General features: G+C 44.6%; 1 protein-coding gene across 1 annotated transcript in view; it reads left to right on the forward strand.

Annotated features, from left to right (window-relative positions):
• Positions 1–24,366, forward strand: part of POLR1A (RNA polymerase I subunit A) — a 178,089-nt gene that overhangs the window by 66,475 nt on the left and 87,248 nt on the right. The window contains exons 21-22 of the mRNA XM_040335240.1: positions 1,923–2,005; positions 4,797–4,962. Of these exons, the coding sequence (XP_040191174.1) occupies positions 1,923–2,005; positions 4,797–4,962 (249 nt within the window). The remainder of the gene's footprint in view (positions 1–1,922; positions 2,006–4,796; positions 4,963–24,366) is intronic.

Consider the following 24,366-nt stretch of genomic DNA (forward strand, 5'->3'; position numbering starts at 1 on the left):
CTCTCTGTGACCCCAGAGACCAGGATCCCGGCACATGCAGTCACAAGAGTTATTATTCATCCCTTGTAATAGCAATGAAGTTAATGCAAAAAATAAATGAAAAATTTACTGTATAAAAAAATAGTTTAAAATTAAATGAATTAAAAAATAAATAATAAAGTGCCCCTGTAATTTACAGTATATTACGAAAAGTATTGGGACACCTGCCTTTACACGCACATGAACTTTAATGACATCCCAGTCTGTAGGGTTCAATATTGAGTTGGCCCGCCTTTTGCAGCTATAACAGCTTCAACTCTTCTAGGAAGGCTGTCCACAAGGTTTAGGAGTGTGTCTATGGCAATGTTTGACCATTCTTCCAGAAGCACATTTCTGAGGTTAGGCACTGATGTTGGACAAGAATGCCTGGCTCGCAGTCTCCACTCTAATTTATCCCAAAGGTGTTCTATCAGGTTGAGGTCAGGACTCTGTGCAGGCTAGTCAAGTTCCTCCATCCCAAACTCGCTCATCCATGTCTTTATGGATCCTGCGTTTTTGCATTGGTCCAAATCATTTGGTGGAGGGAAGATTATGGTGTGAAGTTGTTTTTCAGGGATTTGGCTTGGCCCCTTAGTTCCAGTGAAGGGAACTCTTAAGGCGTCAGCATACCAAGACATTTTGGACAATTACATGCTCCCAACTTTGTAGAAACATTTTTTTTAACGTGGTATCAATTACAGATCTTCTACACATATTCAATGGGAAGGTGGAAATTCTGATTATATGAGATAACATTGTAAGTGTCACAACAATGATACATGACGATTACATGTTAAAGTGGTTGTAAACCCTTACATATACACAGTGAAGTGACTGGCTTTAGGCGATACACAGAGATAAAGTAAATCCTCCTACATAAGTTTTATCTGTATATCTGCAGTTTTCTGTTCCCTACATCCATTCAATGTCCAGATATTCTAAAGCTTTTCAAAGTTAAGAAAAAAGGGAGCAGGGAGCAGAGACCTGAAGTTGCACTCTGCAGAGCTCAGTGGGGAGAGCTCTGAGAGCTGATTGGAGGAAAGAGACACACTCCCTTCACACGGCACATAGGAACAGAGCTGAGGCTGTCAATCTGCTGGAGGTCCTTCCCCTGTCACCATTTTTCTCTTGGTGCCAGGAAAACCTGTCGGCAGTAATTCATGCTGATAGCAGAGGAATGAGGCAGACACTTGGTGCTCACAATTGATACAAGTACACACTATAGAGGGATATGCTTTGTTCATATATCACATCTGAGGCTTACAAATATTTTAAAGTCTCCTATATCAGCCAAAAAGCCATTAATATAACATAAATGCAAACCTATAACCAAAGGTTTAGCGTAGCTTCACACTAGATCCGGTTCGAATTCATAGCGAATTTGCGGCAGATTCAGCACTGCATCGAAATCGTATTCCGTCCATGTGAACCAATTGCAGAGTGTATGTTAACGACAACTCCCAGTTGGTTTGCAGAATCTGATCGCATGGGGAATGAATACCTATGCAATCCAATTCTGGTGCGGATAAAAAAGGGTCCTGCACCAGTTTGGTGCGAATGCAATGTGATTTGAGCCATACAAATCTTTGGCTCAAATCGCATCCCGAGACACTGCATGTAATTCTCACAGGAATTTCTGCCATTGTCTGAACAGAACTAATGGAGAGTAAAGCACTCGGAACATGATGCAGGACATAGTCCACATTTAACTCATGCCAAGATGGCTTCCTTCTGACTCCATCTTGTTACATGTTAATAACACATCTCCATGTTTTCTCTCATCTTAACAATAAGCCACTGTGTTGTATAAATTCAGTGCACCTCTCCCATAATAAAAGGTATTTCCTTGTTTATATGAATATCTCATCTCATACTTCCTAAATGAAGATCCTGATTTATTCTAGGAATTCTTCTTTCATTGTATGGCTGGGAGGGAAGGTCTGGTGGACACCGCTGTGAAAACAAGTCGTTCTGGATACCTGCAGAGGTCAGTATCAGTCTTCTACTGTTTGGGCTGTGCAAGAGCCCCATGCGTACAAACTTCTGCGTCTCTACAATAAATCAATACACTCATTTAAAACAAAAAGCTTTGCTATGACGTTAGTTTAATAGATATTTCTTCACTGTAACTAATCTTATCTTGTTAAAGCGGGAGTTCACCCTAAAAAAATGTTTTAACCTTAGATTGATGCTCATTTTGTCTAGGGGAATCGGCTTGTTTTTTTTAAATCAAAGCTGTACTTACCGTTGTAGAGAGTGATCTTCTCCGCCGCTTCCGGGTATGGTCTTCGGGAGCGGGCGTTCCTTCTTGATTGACAGTCTTCCGAGAGGCTTCCGACGGTCGCATCCATCGCGTCACGAGTAGCCGAAAGAAGCCAAACGTCGGTGCGGCTCTATATGGCGCCTGCGCACCGACGTTCGGCTACTTTCGGAAAATCGTGTGAGAGAGTGGGTAACCGCTCAAAGAGAACCAGGTAATCTGATTCCTGTGGTCCGAGCCAAGGGTGCAGGCAGTGCAATCAAAATGCAGGTTAGGATGAAGGAAAAAAGCTGGGACAGCCGCACTCCAAAAAAACTCCTCCTTTAATTAAAAATCACAAAATACATGCCACAGCAAAAAACAGCACAACAAAAGAAAAGCTGACGTTTCGCACTATGCCTTAGTGCTTCTTCATAGCTATGAAGAAGCACTAAGGCATAGTGCGAAACGTCAGCTTTTCTTTTGTTGTGCTGTTTTTTGCTGTGGCATGTATTTTGTGATTTTTAATTAAAGGAGGAGTTTTTTTGGAGTGCGGCTGTCCCAGCTTTTTTCCTTCATCCTAACCTGCTTTCGGAAAATCGTGACGCGATAGATGCGACCGTCGGAAGCCTGTTGGAAGACTGTCAATCAAGAAGGAACGCCCAGTCCCGCAGCCCATACCCGGAAGCGGCGGAGAAGATCGCTCTCTAAAACGGTAAGTACAGCTTTGATTTTAAAAAAACTAGCCGATTCCCCTAGACAAAATGAGCACGAATCTAAGGTTAAAAATTGTAATTTCCGGGTGAACCTTCACTTTAAAGTCGATGGGGTATTTTAGACAGCAAGTAAACATGTTGCTCGTGAAGTTGATGTGTTGAAAGCGCAACAAATGGGGATGGCAATTTGTTGTGTTTGGAGCTGCATAGCCGCAAACCAGTCTGTGTGCCCATGCTGACCCGTGTTTAATACAGCAAAATGCTCCAACAATGGGAACATGAGCGTGAACTGGACCACAGAGCAATGGAAGAAGGTGGCCTGGTCTGATGAATCACATTTTATTGTACATCATGTGGCTGACTGGCTGTGTTTGTCGCTTTCCTGGGCACCAGAATGCAGTATGGGGCGGAGGCAGTGTGATCATTTTGGACAATGTTCTGCTGGGAAACCTTGGGTCCTGACACATATGTGGATGTTACTTTTGACACGTGCCACCTACCTAAACATTGTTGCTAATCAAGTACACCCCTTCATGGTAAAGGCGTTCCCTGATGGCAAAAATACAACAAACAAAAGTCACTGATGGCAGTGGTCTTATTCATCAGGCTATTGCCTAGTGCATTGCCACACTGCAAAAATGGTTTGAGGAACACAACAACGAGTTTGAGGTGTTGGCTTGGCCTCCTAAATTCTCCAGATATGTAATGATAAAATAAGTCCGATCCATGGAGGTCCCACCTCGCAACTTCTAGAACTGCTACTGCCGGTTTGGTGCCAGATACCACAGCATTACTTCAGAGGTCTAGTGGGTTCTATGAGTATATGGGTCAGGGCTGTTTTGGTGGCAAAAAGGGACCAGACCTATATCTATCTATCTATATAAACCATGAATTAATGCATGTGGAATTATACATAACAAAAAAGTGTGAAACAACTGAAAATATATTTCATATTCTAGGTTCTTCAAAGTAGCCACCTTTTGCTTTGATTACTGCTTGGCACAATCTTGGCATTCTCTTGATGAGCTTCAAGAGGTAGTCACCTGGCGCAGCACCCCATCACTCTCCTTTTTGGTCAAATAGCCCTTACACAGCCTGGAGGTGTGTTTGGGGTCATTGTCCTGTTAAAAAATAAATGATGGTCCAACTAAACGCAAACCGGATGGAATAGCATGCCGCTGTAAGATGCTGTGGTAGCCATGCTGGTTCAGTATGCCTTCAATTTTGATTAAATCCCCAACAGTGTCACCAGCAAAGCACCCCCACACCATCACACCTCCTCCTCCATGCTTCACAGTGGGAACCAGGCATGTAGAGTCCATCCGTTCACCTTTTCTGCGTCGCACAAAGACACGGGGGTTGGAACCAAAGATCTCAAGTTTGAACTCATCAGACCAAAGCACAGATTTCCACTGGTCTAATGTCCATTCCTCGTGTTCTTTAGCCCAAACAAGTCTCTTCTGCTTGTTGCCTTTCTTTAGCAGTGGTTTCCTAGCAGATATTCTACCATGAAGGCCTGATTCACACAGTCTCCTCCTAACAGTTCTAGAGATGTGTCTGCTGCAAAAGGTGGCTACTTTGAAGAACCTAGAATATGAAATATATTTTCAGTTGTTTCCACATTCCACTAATTCATAGTTTTGATGCCTTCAGTGTGAATCTACAATTTTCATAGTCATGAAAATAAAGAAAACTTTGAATGAGAAGGTGTGTCCAAACTTTTGGTCTGTACTGTATATAGACATAATAATATATTTATAATTATATAAGATTGTATTCCCTTCTCTTTTGGAGTAGAATGACAAGCCTTTCCTCTTGTGTAGGTGTGTTATTAAACATCTGGAAGGACTAGTGGTCCAGTATGATCTGACAGTCCGTGACAGTGATGGCAGCGTGATTCAGTTTCTCTATGGAGAAGATGGACTGGATGTCCCCAAGACACAGTTTCTACAGCCAAAGCAATTCCCGTTCATTGCTGAGAATTATGAGGTATGGCAAAATTTAGTTTTCAGTCAAAGGAACAATCTTTCCAGGATGCTTCCTAATACCACTTGTAAGATAAATAGGAGGTTTGAAGACTAAAGGATATTGAAGGCAATTATACTGCAATTTAAGGCCTCGTTCATACAGCTCTCCAGGGCCATATAGTGCCCAGATCCAGCAGACAATATGCGTCCAGTGCTATGCATGCAAGATATTCACTCAATGTGCTTCCACATTTAAATAGCTGTGGAGCCTGTCATTGGGTTGTACAGTCTGAACGGTCAAAGCTGATGACAAATAACTGGCAGTATTATAAATAAGGGCTGCCATACGGAATGCAACCAAGTTTCAGAAAACTACAGCAACAACAGCTAGAAATAGGGGTGTTTTCTTTTTTCCCCCTAAGTTCTTTTCTTCTAGGGCCCTTGCAACTGAATGGCTGATCTGCATCTGTAGGCAGATTAACAAAAGAAAAAGGCATTCCTTCAAGCCCTATCGAATCCATATATATATATTTTTAATTATGCAAGTGCTGCATTAGGCCCCTTTCACACCAGGGGGTCTGCCTGACAGTTTTTAGGCAGACTGCCAGTGTTCTGCCGAGCTGGTTCCTCCTATCGATATGGTTCCCTGTAGACTGCGCAGGCGCAATCCGAGCTGACAGAAAACTCAGAGTGGGAACAGCTGTTCGTCAGCTGTAGATGCGCTCGCTCCCGATGCCTGATTATAGACACCGCCGATGCTTGGTAATACACGGCGCTCTATACAGCAAGGGGCGGATTTGATATTGAGCAGACCTTTTTTGGGGGGATGGTTTTCTCAATAAAATACATGTCTCACATCCGCCCCTTGCTGTATAGAGCGACATGTATAATCAGGCATTGGGAGCGAGTTTGTCTACAGCTGTTGAGGCTCTGAGATTTCCGTGGCCTCCTACTGCGCCTGGCCGAGCCTGCGCAGTCGAGGCAGGAACTTATCCGATGGAAGAACCAGTTCGACAAGATACCGGCATCCTATCCGGTCTGCTCTGCTAAAAACAGACGGACGGGTATATGTCTGGTGGATCGGGTGACAGTCGGATAGAAATGTACATACAGTCCGTTTCCATCCAACCACCCCATAGAGGAGAATGGGCTGTGTCTGTGTCCGCTCTGCATAGTGGAACGGACACGGACCTGTCGCCTGCCTGCTCAGCAGGGATCAGCCGAGAGATCCCCCACTGAGCAGACAGATCCACTTGGACAGAAGATTCTCTCCATCTGAAAGGGTCCTAAGGGTTTCAAAATAAACCTTTGCTGGCAACACGTACCAGAGTTGGAGTAGCCTGACTGTTCTGAGGTGCAACTCTGCTTTAATTGCTCTCACTCCCTGAGCTGCACTGTTCATTAGAATAATGTCCAGAGCTGCTTGTGTGTGAGCTTCTGTCCAACTCTCCTAGTGCTACCAACAGGTGTTTTTTTTAACAAAATAAGGGAAAAATATAAAATGCATAATCCTTGCTTTATATGAAGCATAACTGCATTATCGTGTCAAATTAAGAGGGTTAGTTTGGGGTTTTCACTTGTATCTTATGTGAAAAGAAGACTGGGAACCATTCACACGAGATGGCAGGTTGACATGAGTTAAAAACTGAATTGAAAAGGACCAGCATTTTTCATCTGTAGTGTAAATACCTGTGATCAGCAGTATCTTAAAGTGGTTGTAAAGCCTTAAGGTTTTTCATCTTAATGCATTCTATACATTAAGGTGAAAAACCTGTGCTGCAGCTCCCTCTGACACCCCCCTCCCTTCTCCCCTCTTTCATACCTGAGCTCGATCGGATCCAGCAATCTGCATGAGCGCAGTGGCTCCAGCTGCTGTGTCTCACCTCATTGGACAGATTGATAGCAGCAGGAGTCATTGGCTTCCGCTGCTGTCAATCAAAAGCTGCGACGCAGGGGGCGAGGCCAAATCTCGCTGTCTGTGTCAATGGACGCAGCAGCACGACTCTCTGGAGCAAGCCCGCACGTGTGCCCCAGTGGAAAGTGGCTTTCCACGGGGGCAGCCGATGAAGAGGAGGGGTCTGGAGCGTCAGCAGGGTACTCCAGAAGAAGAGAATTGGACTGATCTGTGCAAATCAATTGCATAGCGCCAGGTAAGTATAGGCATGTTTTGTTATTTTTAAGAAAAAAATTACTTGCAATCACTTTTTTTTTTTTTTTTTTTTATCAAAACTTTTTTTATTGGCAAGAATAGTGAGTAACTGAGTCACAATAAGGGGATAAACATAATTCCCCACAGTTGAATTATACACAAATCACACATGCAACACATATGATGCAGTTACCTAGTGTAAGGTGTATATAAAATCTCTCTTTTCATAAACAAAACGAAATGAAAATTAATAAAAAAAAAAGAGGGGGGAGAAAAAATAAAATAGAGTAAAATACAACATTACGAAGAATAGTCACCTTCCTCCAGGCTTGTCAATAGGCCCTTATACCACATAAGTTACCTCAGCACAGTGTATGCATTATAGGAGAGGCCCCAAGCTCGGAAGGAGGGCCTACCAACAACATTAGAGTCTATAACCGCAGCAGTCTATCCATTATGAGCTGAGGGGGAGCAAGGTTGGGGGGTGTCCAACCAATTTTGCCATACAAGGTCACATTTTCCTGGAGCCTTTCGGTGTCAGTATGCCAACTGTTCCCGAAGGAGGAGAGAATTGACATATGCGATCCACTGGGCCTTTGTAGGCACATTAGTCGCAAGCCAATAACGTGCTATGAGTTTCATTGCCAGGTATAATAATCTAGTTACCATTATATAGACACCTTTTGGACACATTTCAGCATCAACAGATCCCAAGAGGCACACCAGTGGTGTGCATGGTATGGGTGTTTGTGCTACATCGGATACAGTCTGTGTGACCTCTATCCAATATCTAGTGAGCTTCGGACAGCGCCATATCATGTGTATAAAGTCTCCTCTGTGAATGGTACATTTAGGGCATAGGGGGGAATCTCTTCTGCCCCACTCATATAGTTGTATGGGTGTACGATATGACCTATGAAGTATGAAAAATTGTGAGAGTTTATGGGATGCCGAGACTGATACCACCGGAACCGATTCCAGGGCCATGTCCCACTGATCACCGTCTGTTTCCCACATCTGTTGACCAGTGCAGTCTACATTTAAGTAGAGCAGGATTTTGAATCGTAGCTACTAAAGTAGAATAGGCCCGAGATATCAAACCCTTGCGGTTGTCGGCCTGTAGCACTTTCTGCATCAGGAAAGAGTTAGTAGTTTTAAGCTTGACAGTCCGTGCCTGGGTTTGCAACGCATGCCTGAGTTGTAGGTATTGGTAAAATTGTTTCCACGTGAGAGAGAATTCCCTGCATACATTTTCAAATGATTTGAGTACAGTGCCATCATATAATTGAGTGAAGTACCATATCCCCAGTCGTGACCAAGGGGAGAATCCCTGCAGTTTGGTTAGTTCGGGGTAATTGGGATTGTTCCAAATGAGAGTTAACTCCATTAGACCGTCTACGGCTAGTACATGTTTAACTGCCTTCCAAACCTTCAGGAGTAATGATGCTGTTGGGGAGGACGAAGGGATACCCGGCAGACCCATCTCCAAGTGAGAGCCAGCTGTTAATATAGACAAAAGAAAAAGCCGCGCCACAAGAGTCTATTAAGTCACAATCAGTAAAGATGTAATTAGTCCGTGGTTGATCAAATGGCACATATACGGTCACAGGTTATTCTGATACAGTCCTTGCAATGGCAACTCCTATGTTCCACACCACCCAGTGACACATATGCATGAGGTGACCCTCCACCGGAAAATGGAAAGCCGCTTACCAGAAGGCAAGCGGTTAGGGCAGATGGCTATAACCCAGCCTAAGCCTTTAATCCTCGAATGTTTCCACCAGGAAGCCCTCCGTCCCCTGAGCGTGATGTACTCCGCTCCACCGTTTAAATGTAAATAAAAAAAGAGGCGCACATGGCGTGACTCTGTGACATACACTTTTATTTTAAAAAAGGTAAAATATACTCACAAACGAGCGTTTAAAATCTGCATAACAGTAAATTTGCCGGCCGGCATACAGGAGCCCTACTCCTTGTCGTGGTGACGTCACTGCGTGATCCTTCCCAAACCATGCGTTGGAAATCCACATAGGGGAATTGTGGAAGATATATAGGAGCTGCGGTGCCCAGACCATTTTGATCAAGTTCACCCGCTCTACCACTGACAGTGGAAGCTTGCACCATCCCTGACATTCAACAAGTTGTCTTTCAATTAGGGGGGCTTGATTAAGTTTCAAGTATTCAAGTATTCAGTAGGGTCCTGTGATACCACTACTCCCAGATATTTGAAAGTGCTAACAATGGCAATTTGGGACGCCTCCGAAGGGAGAGATGATACCAGTGGATCTAGGGGCATAAGTACGGATTTGGACCAATTAATAGTAAATCTGGAGAAATCCCAGAATTTAATAATGATTGCCATCAGGGTTCGCAGTGAGCCACCGGTGTCTGCCAAATATAGTAAGGCGTCATCGGCATAAAGGGACAACTTATCCCCCAGCTGGCCCCTGCGGAATCCCACTATGTCCCCATTATTGCAAATTAACATTGCAAGTGGCTCTACTGCTAGCGCAAATAAAAGGGGAGACAGCGGTCAGCCCTGACGAGTACCCCGGTATAACTGGAAGGGCAGGGATAGGGAGTTATTAACACGGACCCTGGCCTGAGGTTCAGAGTAAAGTACTTTCACCCAGTTGATAAAAACATTCCCAAGGCCAAAGCCAGACAGGATTTCCCAGAGATAGGGCCATTCAACGCTGTCAAAAGCCTTGGCAGCGTCCAAGGACAGAATGGCCCTACCCCCAGTGTTATCCACTGGGGTCTGAATATTCAGGAAGAGGCGTCGGATGTTGTCCGCCGTGGACCACGTTGGAATAAATCCGGATTGGTCACGGTGTACCAGCCGCCCAATAACACCCGCAAGTCTGTTAGCAAGAACCCTGGCCAACAGCTTAACATCAATATTAAGCAGCGATATGGGACGCTATGAATCTGGTACCTGTCTATCCTTGCCTGGCTTGGGAAGGACCACAATAATGGCCTCCCTCATCGAGTCAGGTAGATGACCCGTTTTAGCCACCTCTTGTAAGGCCCGCAATAGCGGAGGCAGGAGGATCTACCCATACCTGGTGTATACCTCAACAGGCAGCCCATCCGATCCAGGGGATTTGTGTTTTGGTGCATCCGCCAGTGCCTCAGCGAGTTCTTCTATCGTGATCGGGGAATCTAGTGCTGCTTTTTTAGCCGTGGAAACCTGGGGAAAGGAACAGTTCCCTAAAAACAGAGCCAAGTCAGAGAGGGTATTATTAGTTTTAGAGGAATATAAGTCTGCATAGAATTGCTGAAATGCATCCAAAATGTCAGTAGTGGAAGTGCTAACCTCACCATTCGGTTTTCTAATCTCAGTAATGGAGATAGATTCCTGCTGTGCCTTAGCAACTATAGCCAATAAATGACCTGTATTTTCTCTATCCTCAAAATAGTTCTGTTGAAGGAAATATCTATTTTTTTCAGCTGCTGACATCACCACCCTGTTATATAATGATTGGGCCTCAATCCAGCTATTTTGATTGGCTGGGGTAGGATCCGCCACCCAAGCCACCTCTCTACGTTGTAACTCAAGGCGGGCCGTGTCCTCCCATTCTCTAGATCTTTTCTTTATACCAAATATCTCCCGTATAAGGAGACCCTGTAAGAATGCCTTTATAGCATCCCATACTAACGCCCCAATAGCAGATTAGGCATTGAACATCAGAAATTCCTTTAGCTCACCAAGGATGGGGTCTGGTGTGGGAGTAAGGTTAACCAAAACAAATTAACACTCTACAGTGGTCTGACAGATGGAACTGCAGTATCCACCTGCACCCAAAATGGAGAATGATCTGAGAGGAGGCGGGGTTCATAGGCTGCATCCAAAATGTGGGAGCACCATATAATTTCCAAGTCCCATATCTATTCTAGAGAGGCCGCCATGAGAAGCAGAGTGGCAAGCATTGCACTTTACATCCCTATTACGCCCCCTCCAGATGTCACGTAGACCTAGCTCAGATATTAAAGCGGCAAAGGGAAATGCACGGGACATCACCCGCTGAGTGCTAGAACAGGCGGACAGCCTGTCCAGCCGTGGGTCAATAATATTATTGAAATCCCCCAGAGCCAGAACAGGGATCCCGGGATGCAATGCCATAAATTGCACTAGTTTTTTTAGGGGGTCAGAATCAAAAGGAGGAGGGGTATACATTGCTGCAACAATACATCTGAAGCCCTCCAGGCTGCACAACAGGAACACATATTTACCCTCTCTGTCGATCTGCTTCTCCATACACTGAAAAGAGGTATTTTTAGCAATCCGCACGCCCACTCCCCTAGAAAAAGAGGAGTAGATGGAAAAAAATTGTAACGGAATTTACGAGATTTAAGCAGACGGACAGAGTCAGGTTTTAAGTGTGTATCATGGAGACACGCGACATGTGGTGTCATTCTAGATAAATAATGAAACATTGCCCCTCGCTTCGTCCCATCACTCAAGCGCCTCACATTCCATGAGAGGAAGAGCGCAGACCCTTATTAGAATTGGCAGACATAGTAAAAAGAGACAGAATATGGGGGAGCACCATTGGCTCGTCCTCTGTATTGCAAGGTTAGGCTCACCATGTAATATAACAATAGAAACGGTAGGAACAACACATACTCCATGCACCCTCTAGTGTTAAATTGAAGAATAGACAACCTTTGAATTACCCATTTCAGACTCATTTGATGAAAAAAAAAAAGGGGGGGGGGTAAAACTGTTGAGAAAAAGGGTTTTGTAAAAGAACAACAAGAGAACCAAAAATATAAGTCCGGGTAAACCGGACCAGAGTAATTCTAGGATTCCCCTCAACATGAAATAAGTCCGCTCAGGACCAGGTTGCTGGGGGGGCAATAATGTAGCTCGAGAGGTAAGTAGACAAAACAACTAATGTCAAACTTGAGCACTTAAAGTATATCCCAGATCGTAGGAGAACATCCGTGTAGTGCGGAGTGGGACCAATAGAATGTGAAATCAAACAGAAGTAACCTGACCCACCGCACAGCACATATCAAGTGCTTTGCACCGATGAAAATAATTCTTCCTGTGTTTAACCGTCAGGCTGGCGCCGCTCGAGGTTACGTTCCTCACTGTCCAGCCAGTGCATAGCAGATGTGGGATTTTCAAAAAAGTGAGAGGAGCCATTGGTGATTACTTTCAATTTCGCCGGGTAGCATAAAATATGGAACATTCACTGCCCTCAGTCGTTTCTTGATTTCCAGGAATTTCCCCCTTTGCCTTTGTACCTCCGCTGAAAAATCAGGGAACAGTGAGATTTATGCATTATCCACTTTGTGAGAAGGGGTAACCCTGGCTTTAGACAGAATGGTGTCCCTGTCTCTGTAGTTGAGCAGACGAAACAGGAATGGTCGCAGGGGTGCACTATGTGGTGGTGGACGTGTCGGAACCCTGTGGGCTCTCTCATAGAGGAAAAAGAGTCCTTCCCAAACATGTCGGCTAACTATGCTTCGATGAACGCCACAGGATTCTTGCCGTCCACCCTTTTCGGGATGCCCACCGCACGTATGTTATGCCGAGGCGGTTTTTCATGTCCTCTAGCCTAGACCCGTTGGCAGTCGCCATGGAGTAAGTATACTTGACATCCCTCTGTAATGGTTGCCAATCATACTCCAGTGTGCTAATGCGCCCTTTCACTGCAGATGTGCGGTCGCGCAACTTTTGCATGTCCTGCTGCACAAAAGATATTTCCATTCTTATACTTTTCAGCTCCAATGCTAGGTGTTGCAGACAGTGACCGCAGCCAGTATATCTCTGAACGTGGGCTCTGAATCAGGAGTATCATCAGTGCTCTGTAAGCCGAGCGCCGCCATATTGGATAACTGTGTGGGGCTGTGTGACACAGGGGACAGAGCTGGTGGATGAGCCAGGATCGGAGGAGTGTCATCCAGATCCCTGTCCTCCTCCAAAGCATGTTCGCTAGGCCCAGGGGTAGGTGGATTGTTCTTTCCCCCTTTAAAGAAGAGATGCTGGGCCGCTTCCTTAGCAGAACGGGGCAGGAGGCCGCCATCTTGGACCGGAGTGTCCGGCGGGATTCGGGAGCCCTGTCCCCATCTAGCCATGTTGGAGCACAAAAATAATACTGGCCTGACATTCAAGTCAAGTAAAAAAAAACGACATTCCACTCTTTCCCATAGATTATCCCACATTTAGCAAGGCTTTCTGCTGTGTAGGGGGAGGGAGCATGGTGACTTGTTTTTTTCTTTTTCTTGTAGAACATAAATCCAGGGATTGTATTAAATCTAAATGCCAGACCTTGGCTGCACTTATTCCTGATCATAATCAATACTTTGTGATCATTGCTTATCATGTTCCTGCCATAAATGTGTTTTAGGATGTGTGTGAGGTTGATGATTAATGCTGTACTCTTCAGTCTTTATCTCTAGTTCTGTTATCTTTATGGTGTTATTGATTGGGGGGGGGGGGGCAGCTTAGTAATGAATCATTTCACACAGAGTGACTAAAAATCTATGTGGATTCCAATAACTTGCATGTCCTAGGCAGTGTCAGGACAAGGTTCCTTGGCACCCAGGGCAATGATGCCAAAATAAACACATCTTAGCTAAGACAGTTTGCATATCTGTACATATAGTACAGGGTGCAGCCATGACGTCCGCTTGCCTGTGGCCCCAAGATTACCGGCATTTGGTTCATGGTAACCAAACAGGTGGTGGGTATGTTGCACTATGGTCAAATTAGTATGATTTAGTGAATAAGAACAAGGCTTTCAATAACATTATAGTAATCCATCATTTTGTAATTCCACTTTGGAACATATATATAATTTCTAGAGAGAGACAGAGTGTGTGTGTGTAATATATATATATATATATATATATATATATATATATATATATATATATATATATATATATTGTGTGATTGTGTGTGTGTGTGTGTGTGTGTATATATAATATAATATATATATATATATATATATATATATATATATATATACATACATACATACATACATACATACATACATACATACATACATACATACATACATACATACGATCCGGCTCTTCTGTGTAGGGGGTGAGCATGCGTGGCAGCGGCGGCGGCTCCCGCTGTGTGTTATCACAGCGGGAGGTATCATGGACTCTGTCCACCGGCACCCGCCGATCATACAACAGAGGCAAAACACCGGTCTGTCTATATAAACAAGGCAGATCGCCATTCCGATAGGAGGGAAGGCATGGATCCTGTATCTCTGCAAAGCAGGTACAAGGATCCATGTCTTGCCCTATTAAAAGCTCCTCCCACACTATAGTAAAACACTGTTAAAGCGGAGTTCCACCCAAAAGTGGAACTTCCGCTGATCTGCCTTTTCCCCCACTCTGGGGCCACTTTTGGTACCTTTCAGGGGGAGGGGGAAATGGGTACCTGTTTTTGACAGGTACCCTTCCCCACTTCCGGGGGACGGCTCTGTCCCTTGGAAGTTCGGTCCCCCCGCTGCCGGGCCAATTAGAAGGCGCAGTAGGGGTTTCCCTTACAATGAATGGTAGCCGCAGCTGATCTGAAAATTAGCTGGGGTGCTGACATTGCGGGCTCCCTGGGCTGGTGAGTGTTTATGTATTAAGTCAGGAGCTACATTATTTGTAGCTGCTGACTCCCCCCCCCCCCCCCCCCCCAGGCAGAACACCGCTTTAACCCTTTGATTGCTTCTGATAACCCATTCCCAGCCAGTGTCATTAGTACAGTGACTACATATTTTTTAGCAATAATCACCATATTGGTGTTACTGGTCTCTAAAAAGTGTCAGTGCCTAAATGTCCGCCGAATTTTCGCAGTCCCGCTAAAGGTCGCTGATCGCTGTCATTATTAGTAAAAAAAAATATATATATATATATATATATATATATATATATATATATATATATATATATATATATATATATATATATATATAGTTTTGTAGACGCTATAACTTTGGTGCAAACCAAACAATATACGCTTATTGGGCTTTTATTTTACTAATAATATGTAGCAGAATACATATTGGTCTAAATTTATGGAGAAATTTTATTATTATATTTATTTTTATTGGATATGTCTTGTAAAAGTAAAATGTATTGTTTTTATTTAATTTTTTTCAAAAATTGTTCTTATTTTTTGTGCTATATACAAAAAAAAATGAAAAATCATCACAGGGGTGACCATATACCATTAAAATAAAGCTCTATTTGTGGGGGAAAAAAGGACATAAATTCTGTTTGGGTACAACATGACATGACCACGCAATTGTGAGTTAAAGTAACGTAGTGCCATATTGCAACAAATGGCCTGAGGGGGGTAAATATTCTGGTTCATACAACCAGGGCCATCTTAATAGAATTGTGGGCCCCTGGACAAAGTAATGCACTGCGGCCCCCACAAGCCTGCACTGCCGCTCGCCAAACGCAACCCAATCCCAGGTAGCAACCAGGATCACAAGAATGTATGTCCCCAATTCTAAAGACCTCCTGGGCCAGATTCTCAGAAGAGTTACGACGGTGTATCTCAGGAAACCCCGTTGTATCTCTGTTTCTGAGCCCGGGTATCTATGCGAGTGATTCTTAGAATAATTTTCGCATAGATACGGCCAAGATCCGACAGGTGTAAGTCACTTACACCGTCGGATCTTAGATGTAATGCAATGCCGGCCGCTATGTGGCGTTTACGTTCGGGTCTCATTTGACTATGCAAATGAGCCTGATACGCCGATTCCCGAACAAATTTGCGTTGCGTTCTCGTTGATTACGTCGTTTCCGTAAGCGTAAGGTTACACCTGCTATATGAGGGGTAACCTTACGCCAGTCCGCCATGTTAAGTATGGCGTCGGGTCCGCGTCGTCTTTTTCCGTCGGTTACGTTGTTTTCCTAAGTCGTTCTTGAATACGACTTTACGTCAATGACGCACACGTCGGCGTCATTGACGTTTTCCGTCGTGAGCTGGAGCATGCGCACTGGGCTATTTTTCAGCCAGGCGCATGCGCAGTTCAATCGGCGCAGGGGAGCGCTTAATTTGAATGCAAGCCGCCCCCTTCGAATTACGCGGCCATACGCTGGCCCATTTACACTACGCCGCCGCAAATTACGGAGCAAGTGTTTGGGGAATACGGCACTTGCTCCAATAAGTTGCGGTGGCGTAGTGTAAATGGCTTACACTACGCCAATGCAGATTCTTAGAGAAGCTGGCCCCTCCTGTCTCCATTCCTTCCTCTGTTGCAGGTTTCTCCAACCTCTTCACTTCCATCCCTCTGTTACTCTATCCCTCCCTTCTTTTATCCTTACACAGCGCCATCCTTATCTTTTACTCCATTCCTCCCTTCATCATATTGTCCATCCAACAGTCCTTGTGCCTTATATCCCTCCACCTTTTCTATCCTCCATCACTTTCATCCCTCTAGTGTTCTGTCTCTCCCTCTTTCTTTCCATAACTCCATCCCTCCATCCTTTGCTTCATCATTCCATTTCTCTGTCTCGCTAACATCCCTCCATGCCCTGCTCTATCCCATCAGCCATTTCCCTGACACCCAATCTATACCTTCATTCTTTAGGGCTCTTTCACACACACGTCCTTTTTCACAGACTCCACTTGCTCAGCAGGGAACGCTCCGTTGATCGCCTCTGAGTTGACAGGTGACAGGTCCGTCCCTGCTTACAGTGGAAAGACGGACCTGTCAGAGCTCTGCTCTCCTCTATGGGGGATCGGATGAAAACGGATCCACCTGTCTGTTTTCATGCCATCTACCAGATGGATTGAAAATAGGGTTTCCATCCGTCTGGATTAGCAGATTGGATGCCAGCGGACATGTCACCGCTGACATCCGTCGCTCCATAGAGGTGAATGGAGCATCCGATGTAGCACTGCAATATTGCCACGAAGTCCTACCCCCATAGTTACATGGTTAAAAAAGACACATGTCCATCTAGCTCGATCAACATAGAAAAAAAAACACAAATAGAAAATCTCCATATATACAATCCTATACCCACAGGTGATCCAGAGTCCCCAGTAAAGCATGATCCAATTGGCTACAGAAGGGAAAGACAATCGGATATTCCCCGGATCAACTTTACCTATAAATGGTAGTATCCAGTCATATTCTGTTTATTTAGGAAAGAATCCAGGCCTTTCTTAAAAGAGAAGTATGTTTTTTTTTTTTTTTTGTGGCTATTAATACTTAAAGAGGAGTTCCACCCTAAAAATGGACCTCCGCTTAACCCACTCCTCGCCCCCTTACATGCCAAGTGTAAGGCATGTAATTTTTTTGGGGGGGGGAGTGGGGGCTTCAGGAGAAGGGGACTTCCTGTCCCACTTCCTCCTTCCGCTGAGGGGCTGGAAAGGCGATTAGCTTAATCGCCTTTTCACAGCCCCTCCCTGTAGGCGAGCGCCTGTCCAATCGGACGGCGCCGCGCCGCTCGTGCATGCGCACCGCCGTTCGCGCATGCGCAGTGGGTGGCCGGCCGAAAGCTGTCACTGCCGGGTGCCCATAGTAAGAATGCAGACGCTGGCCGGCGAGGAGCAGACAAGGAACACAAGCGACAGTATGTGAAATCAAAAGGCTGCTCCACACACTACTCCAGCATCACTTGTCATGTATGGGCTGCAGATGAGGGTGGTAGGAGAAATTGGGGGGGGGGGGGGTGTTGAAGTACCTACCTACTCCCAATTGCCGGCCCCCTCCCCCTCTATTCTGGTCCTGTTACCAGCGTTTGGCTGATAGCTTACCAGTGACAGGAATAGTGATGCGGCTGCCTTTGTCGCTACTCCCCGGGTAGCTTTCCAGTGCAGGACAGGACTGGATGTTCGATGCCATCCCCACCCTGGACAAAGCCGATAATTGGTCCTGCCTCCGCCTATGGGGCAGGGTCCATGGAGAGCTCTGCAGCTCAGTGAGTCCGGGTTGTACAATAGGCGCCGATTCCAGCACAGTGCAGACCGCTGGTGGGGGGCGGGGGGGGCTGCAACCACCACTCATAGGGCCCCCTTCTGCCAGCCCAGGTAGTGATTACAGCATCCTCCTCCGCTGTCCCTCTAACTATCTGACATCGCTGTACTAACTGTCACTTCCCATCCGTGAGCGTCAGTCACCGCAGAGGAAAGACAACGGAGGCGGAGCCAGCCCTGATGGGGCCCCATGAGCACTTGGGGCTCCTGGGCCGTGCCCAGGGGTGCCTGCTTGGTAAGATGGCCCTGCATACAACCATAATGCATGCACTTTTGTGCGGTGTGCCTAACTGCTATTCATTTTCAATGATACCCCAACTTGCATAACCCAACACAGTTTACAGATGTAGACATTGTGGGGCAGTGCAATGGAGGAAAGGGTACATGTGAGTTAATAACACATTTGGAATAGGGTGACTTAACAGGGCAAACCTTACCGCATCTTATTGTTCTTGCCAGCACTACTGCTGTTTTGGGGGGCATGGACTGCTGCTTAGTGAACGTAGGGGGATGATCACCTGGGTTGGACACCATGCAAAGAGTATTTATTGTCATGTGCTACATTGATCTATATACTGATGCGTTGCTTTTCAAAAAGAAAAGTATTTGGTACCAATTTAAGGCAACCTTGCCTACACCTACATTGTTGTAGCAATGCCTGCTCCTACATATACTAGATGTACCCAACTGTCATGTATAATGCTTGAGCCCTTTGAAAAATGTGGTACTTCTGGGTGTGGGATTCACATAAGTGCTGCCTGCTGTCTCCCACAAAAAAAAACTCTAGCAATACACACCAAACTGAGCAGAGTGACTCCAAGGCATTGTATTATCAGATATACAGACTGATTTTACTTTTGTGGGTTTAGTAACACTTTAACCGCTTAAGGACCCCTTCATGCCGATATACGTCGGCAGAAGGGCAGGGCTGGGTACGTCGCCTTCAAGAGCCTCGCGACCTGGTCCTGTTCTCTGTGACCGCACCCGCGGACCCGATCGCCGCTGGTGTCCTGCGATCGGGTCACAGAGCTGAAGAACGGGGAGAGGTAAGTGTAAACAATCATTTCCCCGTTCTTCCTAGTATGGCTGTCACTGATCATCTGTTCTGTGTTAGGGAACGACGATCAGCGACGTCACACGCACAGCCACGCCCCCCCCCCCCCACAGTAAGAACACTCCCTTAGGGCACATTTAACCCCTACAGCGCCTCCTCCTGGTTAACCCCTTCACTGCCAGTGTAATTTTCACAGTAACCGTGCATTTTTATAGCACTTTTCGCTGTGAAAATGGTCCCAAAAATGTGTCAAATGTGTCCGCTATAATGTCGCAGTTACGAAATCACTGATCGCCGCCATTACCAGTTAAAAAAAAAAATAATAATAAAAATGCCATTAAACTACCCCCTATTTTGTAAACGCTATAACTTTTGCGCAAACCAATCAATAAACGCTTATTGCGATTTTTATTTTATTTTTTTACCAAAAATATGTAGAGGAATACGTATCGGCCTAAACTGAGGGGAAAAAAATGTTTTTGCTATAATAAATATCCCCCAAAAATATATAAAAAAAAAAGTAAAAAATATTGAATTTTTTTCAAAATTGTCACTCTATTTTTGTTTATAGCGCAAAAAATAAAAACCGCAGAGATGATCAAATACCACCAAAAGAAAGCTCTATTTGTGGGAAAAAAAGGAAGCCAATTTTGTTTGGGAGCCACGTCGCACGATCGCGCAATTGTCAGTTAAAGCGACGCAGTGCCGAATCGCAAAAAGGGGCCAGGTCCTTTACCTGCATAATGGTCCGGGGCTTAAGTGGTTAAGCATGAGCTCTGTAATGACAAGCAGAGTCTTTGAAATGAGGTACATTAACCAAGATTGAGAAAATCATCTGTGTATGGTTTAATTATACATTACATTGGATCACAAAGCTGGATAATGTCAGTGTGATTTATTTATTACAGATGTTTCATGTATCCCATAAAACACAAAATAAACCCTTGGAACATAGGTGAACTATGAATGTAGGTCCGAATAATGTTTTTTTCCTTTTCTCCTTTTTACTTCTAGCTTCATTATTATCCATGTTGGTTTGCCATGTGTGGGCAAAGCGCAGTTTTACATGGAAGACGAACATAAACCCTGTATTTTGCCATCCTCCTCAGTATTTGCTTTGTCTCTTAGTTCACTGAGCTGGAATAAGTGCTTGCAATTCACTACACTGGTGACGTGCTTGTTCTCAGTGATTTTCCATAAATACTGCCATTAAATAAAGAAGTGTAGCAAAGTAAAGATGACAGCCAATGAGCTTGCTCTTTAACCACTTAAGACCCAGACCATTATGCAGGTAAAGGACCTGGCCAGTTTTTTGGGTTTCGGCACTGCGTCGCTTTAACTGACAATTGCGACGGTCGTGCGACGTGGTTCCCAAACAAAATTGGCGTCCTTTTTTTCCCACAAATAGAGCTTTCTTTTGGTGGTATTTTGATCACCTCTACAAAAATAGAGCGTCAATTTGGAAAAAAAATGCAATATTTTTAACTTTTTTGCTATAATAAATATTCCCAAAAAAGATATAAAAAAACATTACTTTTTCTCAGTTTAGGCCGATACGTATTCTTCTACATATTTTTGGTAAAAAAAATCACAATAAGTGTTTATCGTTTGGTTTATAGCGTTTACAAAATAGGGGATAGTTTTATGGCATTTTTATTAATAATTTTTTTTTTTACTACTAATGGCGGCGATCAGCGTTTTTTTTTTTTTTTTTGTGACTTCGACATAATGGCGGACACATTGGACAATTTTGACACATTTTTGGGACCATTGTCATTTTCATTTTCAATTGCTTTAAAAATGCACTGTTACTGTAAAAATGACAATTTCAGTTTAGGAGTTAACCACTAGGGGGCGCTGAAGGGGTTAAGTGTGACCTCATATGTGTTTCTAACTGTAGGGTCGAGGCTGGACGTGTGACGTCAGTGATCATCTTTCCCTATATCAGGGAACAGACAATCACTGACATTGCCACAGTGAAGAACGGGGAAGGTGTGTTTACACTCGCCTCTCCCCATTCTTCATCTTCTGTGACCGATTGCAGGACACTTGCGGCGATCGGGTCCCGCGGGCACGGTCACGGAGCTTCGGACCGGGTCGCGTCTGGGCTCTTAAAAGGTGCCCAGCCGTGCCATTCTGCCGACGTATATCGGCGTTAGGCAGTCCTTAAGTGGTTAAAAAGCAAGTAGGTTATTGCAGCTCCCATATTTCCATCCTGACAGGTCTTTACCAAATCATCTGTGTGACTCAAAATTAGTTAAAATGATTGTAAAGTCGCATTTTTTCCCCCTATAAAATGTTGGGCCAGATTCTCGTATATCCGGCGTATCTGTGCGGCGGCGTAACGTATGTCATTTACGTTACGCCGCCGCAAGTTTTACAGGCAAGTGCTTTATTCACAAAGCACTTGCCTGTAAAGTTGCGGCGGTGTAGTGTAAATCACCCGACGCAAGCCCGCGTAATTCAAATTAGCCGGGTAGGGGGCGTGGAGCATTTAAATTAAGCGTGTTCCCGCGCCGAACGTACTGCGCATGCGCTGTCCGGAAAATATCACAGGGTGCATTGCTCCAAATGACGTCGCAAGGACATCATTGGTTTCGACGTGAACGTAAATGGCGTCCAGCCCCATTCACGGACGACTTGCGCAAACAACGTAAATGTTTTTATTTCGACGCAGGAACGACGGCCATACTTAACATTGGTTGCCCCTCATATAGCAGGGGCAACTTTACGCTGCGCAAACCTAACGTAAACGTAACTTCACTGCGTCTACCGCGTGTACGTTCGGGAATTCCATACCCGGAAGCGGCGGAGAAGATCGCTCTCCAGAACGGTAAATACGGCTTCGATTTTTAAAAAACTACCCGATTCCCCTTGACAAAACGAGCATGAATCTAATGTTAAAAATTGTCATTTCCGGGTGAACCTACACTTTAAGATCCGACAGCGTAAGAGCCTTACGCCTGTCGGATCTAATGGATATCTATGCGTGACTGATTCTAAGAATCAGTCGCATAGATACGACGGCCCAGATTAGGACTTACGACGGCGTACATTGCGTTGCGCCGTCGTAAGCCCTTTGAGAATCTGGGCCGTTATACTTACCTGCTCTGTTGCAGTGGATTTGCACAGAGCAGCCCTGATCTTCCTCTTTTTGAGTCCCTCTTCTGTGATCCTTGCCCCTCCCTCCTGTTCAGTGCCCCCACAGCAAGCAGCTTGCTATGGGGCCACCCGAGCCAAGTCATAGCTCCCTGTGTCCATTCACACACAAAGCCCGACCCCTCTCTCTCTCCTGATTGGCTAGCTGCCTTTGATTGACGGTAGCGGGAGCCAATGGTGCTGCTGCTGTGTCTCAGCCAATCAAGATGGAGAATCTGACAGCTGAGGCACTCATGGACACTGCTGGACAAAGAGGGGCCTCAGGTAAGTCATAAGGGGGCTGCTGCACACAGAAGGCTTTTTCTTATTGCATAGAATGCATTAAGATGAAAAACCTTTTGACTTTATAATTTAATAAATGATTTTGTGTACAGAAAAAGACAAGTGCATGCATTTTGTAGTTGGCTTTAAGGACCAGTTCACACCAGACGCATTTCCGGTTAGTTCTGTGTGCTTTTTTTCTGCACAAAATGCATGCGCAGTGTTTTCCATTGTATTCCAATGGCTCTAGTTGGCTATAGTTCACATCATGCAGCCAGTTTCCGGTCATTTTCTGCATCAGAAACTGACTGCATGGTGTGAACTATAGCCAACTAGAGCCATTGGAATACATGAAAAACACTGCGCATGCATTTTTAGTGCAGAAAAAATGCACACGAAATTGTATGGATCTGCGTCTAGTGTGAGAACTGGCCCTAAGGGTCCATTCATAATTCAGTGCAGGTCCATGTTTTCCTGCCACAGGGGTGTGCAGGTGTTGCGTGCATTCCAGTGCTGGCAGTCCACAGAAGTTCAGCTTCAAGGACAGAGCCGCTGCTGTGTGCCAATATGACATGCAGGTGAGGGTTCCTGAACACACACGTGGGGACCCACACCTGCATGTCTTTTTGGGACACATCGGTTTTGTCTGTGCAGCCGTGTGTCTCAGTAAACTTCTATGGACTACCAGCACAAGGATGCATGCAACATCTGTGCATCCCTGTGCTGGGGAAACACGCAGTGTGAATAGACCCGTGACCTTTCTTCACCCAGTACAATTGAAGTATGGGGCTTTGTTTAACCACTTAAGCTCTTGAAGGTTTTACCCCCTTCCTGACCAGGCTATTTTTAGCGATACGGCAATGCGCGACTTTGACTGACAATTGCACGATCATCCGACGCGGTATCCAAATTGATGTCCTTTTTTTCCACAAATAGAGCTTTCTTTTGGTGGTATTTGATTAAAAAAAAGTCCAACAATTTTGAAAAAAAAAATATATATATATTTAATTTTTTTTTTACTTTCTGCTATAAAACACACCCAAAGAAAAAATGAATTTCTTCATCAATTTAGGCCAATACGTATTATGCTACATATTTTTGGTGAAAAAAAAAATCCCAATAAACTTATATTGATTGGTTTGCGCTAAAGTTATAGCATCTACAAACTAGATTTGCGGACATTTCATTTAATATTTTTTTACTAGTAATGGCGGTGATCAGAGATTTTTGGGTGGAACTCCACTTTAGGTGACTTTTGAAGGAGCAGCAGAATCGGTCAGCTGATTTTAGCACAGTTGGAAAACCTAGGAGCTTATGGAATGGGAAGTGTGCATTTGTTAGGGTGTGGGTTGCCATAGACAATTGGTTTGTGGAAAGGCAATTTATCTACAATGTGACACATGGTATCCATTAATGGAGGCAATGCATTGACTAACAGAGGCCAAAGCCTTTTTCCAGTTGAAGTTTACAATGTTTGCTATTGATGTTTTATTAACCACTTGCTTACTGGGCACATATACCCCCCTCCTGTCCAGGTGAAATTTCAGCTTCCGGCACTGCGTCGATTAAACTGACAATTGCAAGGTCATGCGACGTGGCTCCCAAAGAAAATTGATGCCCTTTTTTCCCCCACAAATAGAGCTTTCTTTTGGTGGTATTTGATCACCTCTACGGTTTTTATTTTTTGCGCTATAAACAAAAAGGCAACAATTTTGAAAAAAAAAATCAATATTTTTTACTTGTTGCTATAATAAATAGCCCAATTTAAAAAAAAAAAAAAGTTTTTCTCAGTTTAGGTCGATACGTATTCTTCTACATATTTTTGGTAAAAAAAAAT

This window comes from Rana temporaria, chromosome 1, assembly GCF_905171775.1.
Source record: "Rana temporaria chromosome 1, aRanTem1.1, whole genome shotgun sequence".
NCBI classification, from domain to species: Eukaryota; Metazoa; Chordata; class Amphibia; order Anura; family Ranidae; genus Rana; species Rana temporaria.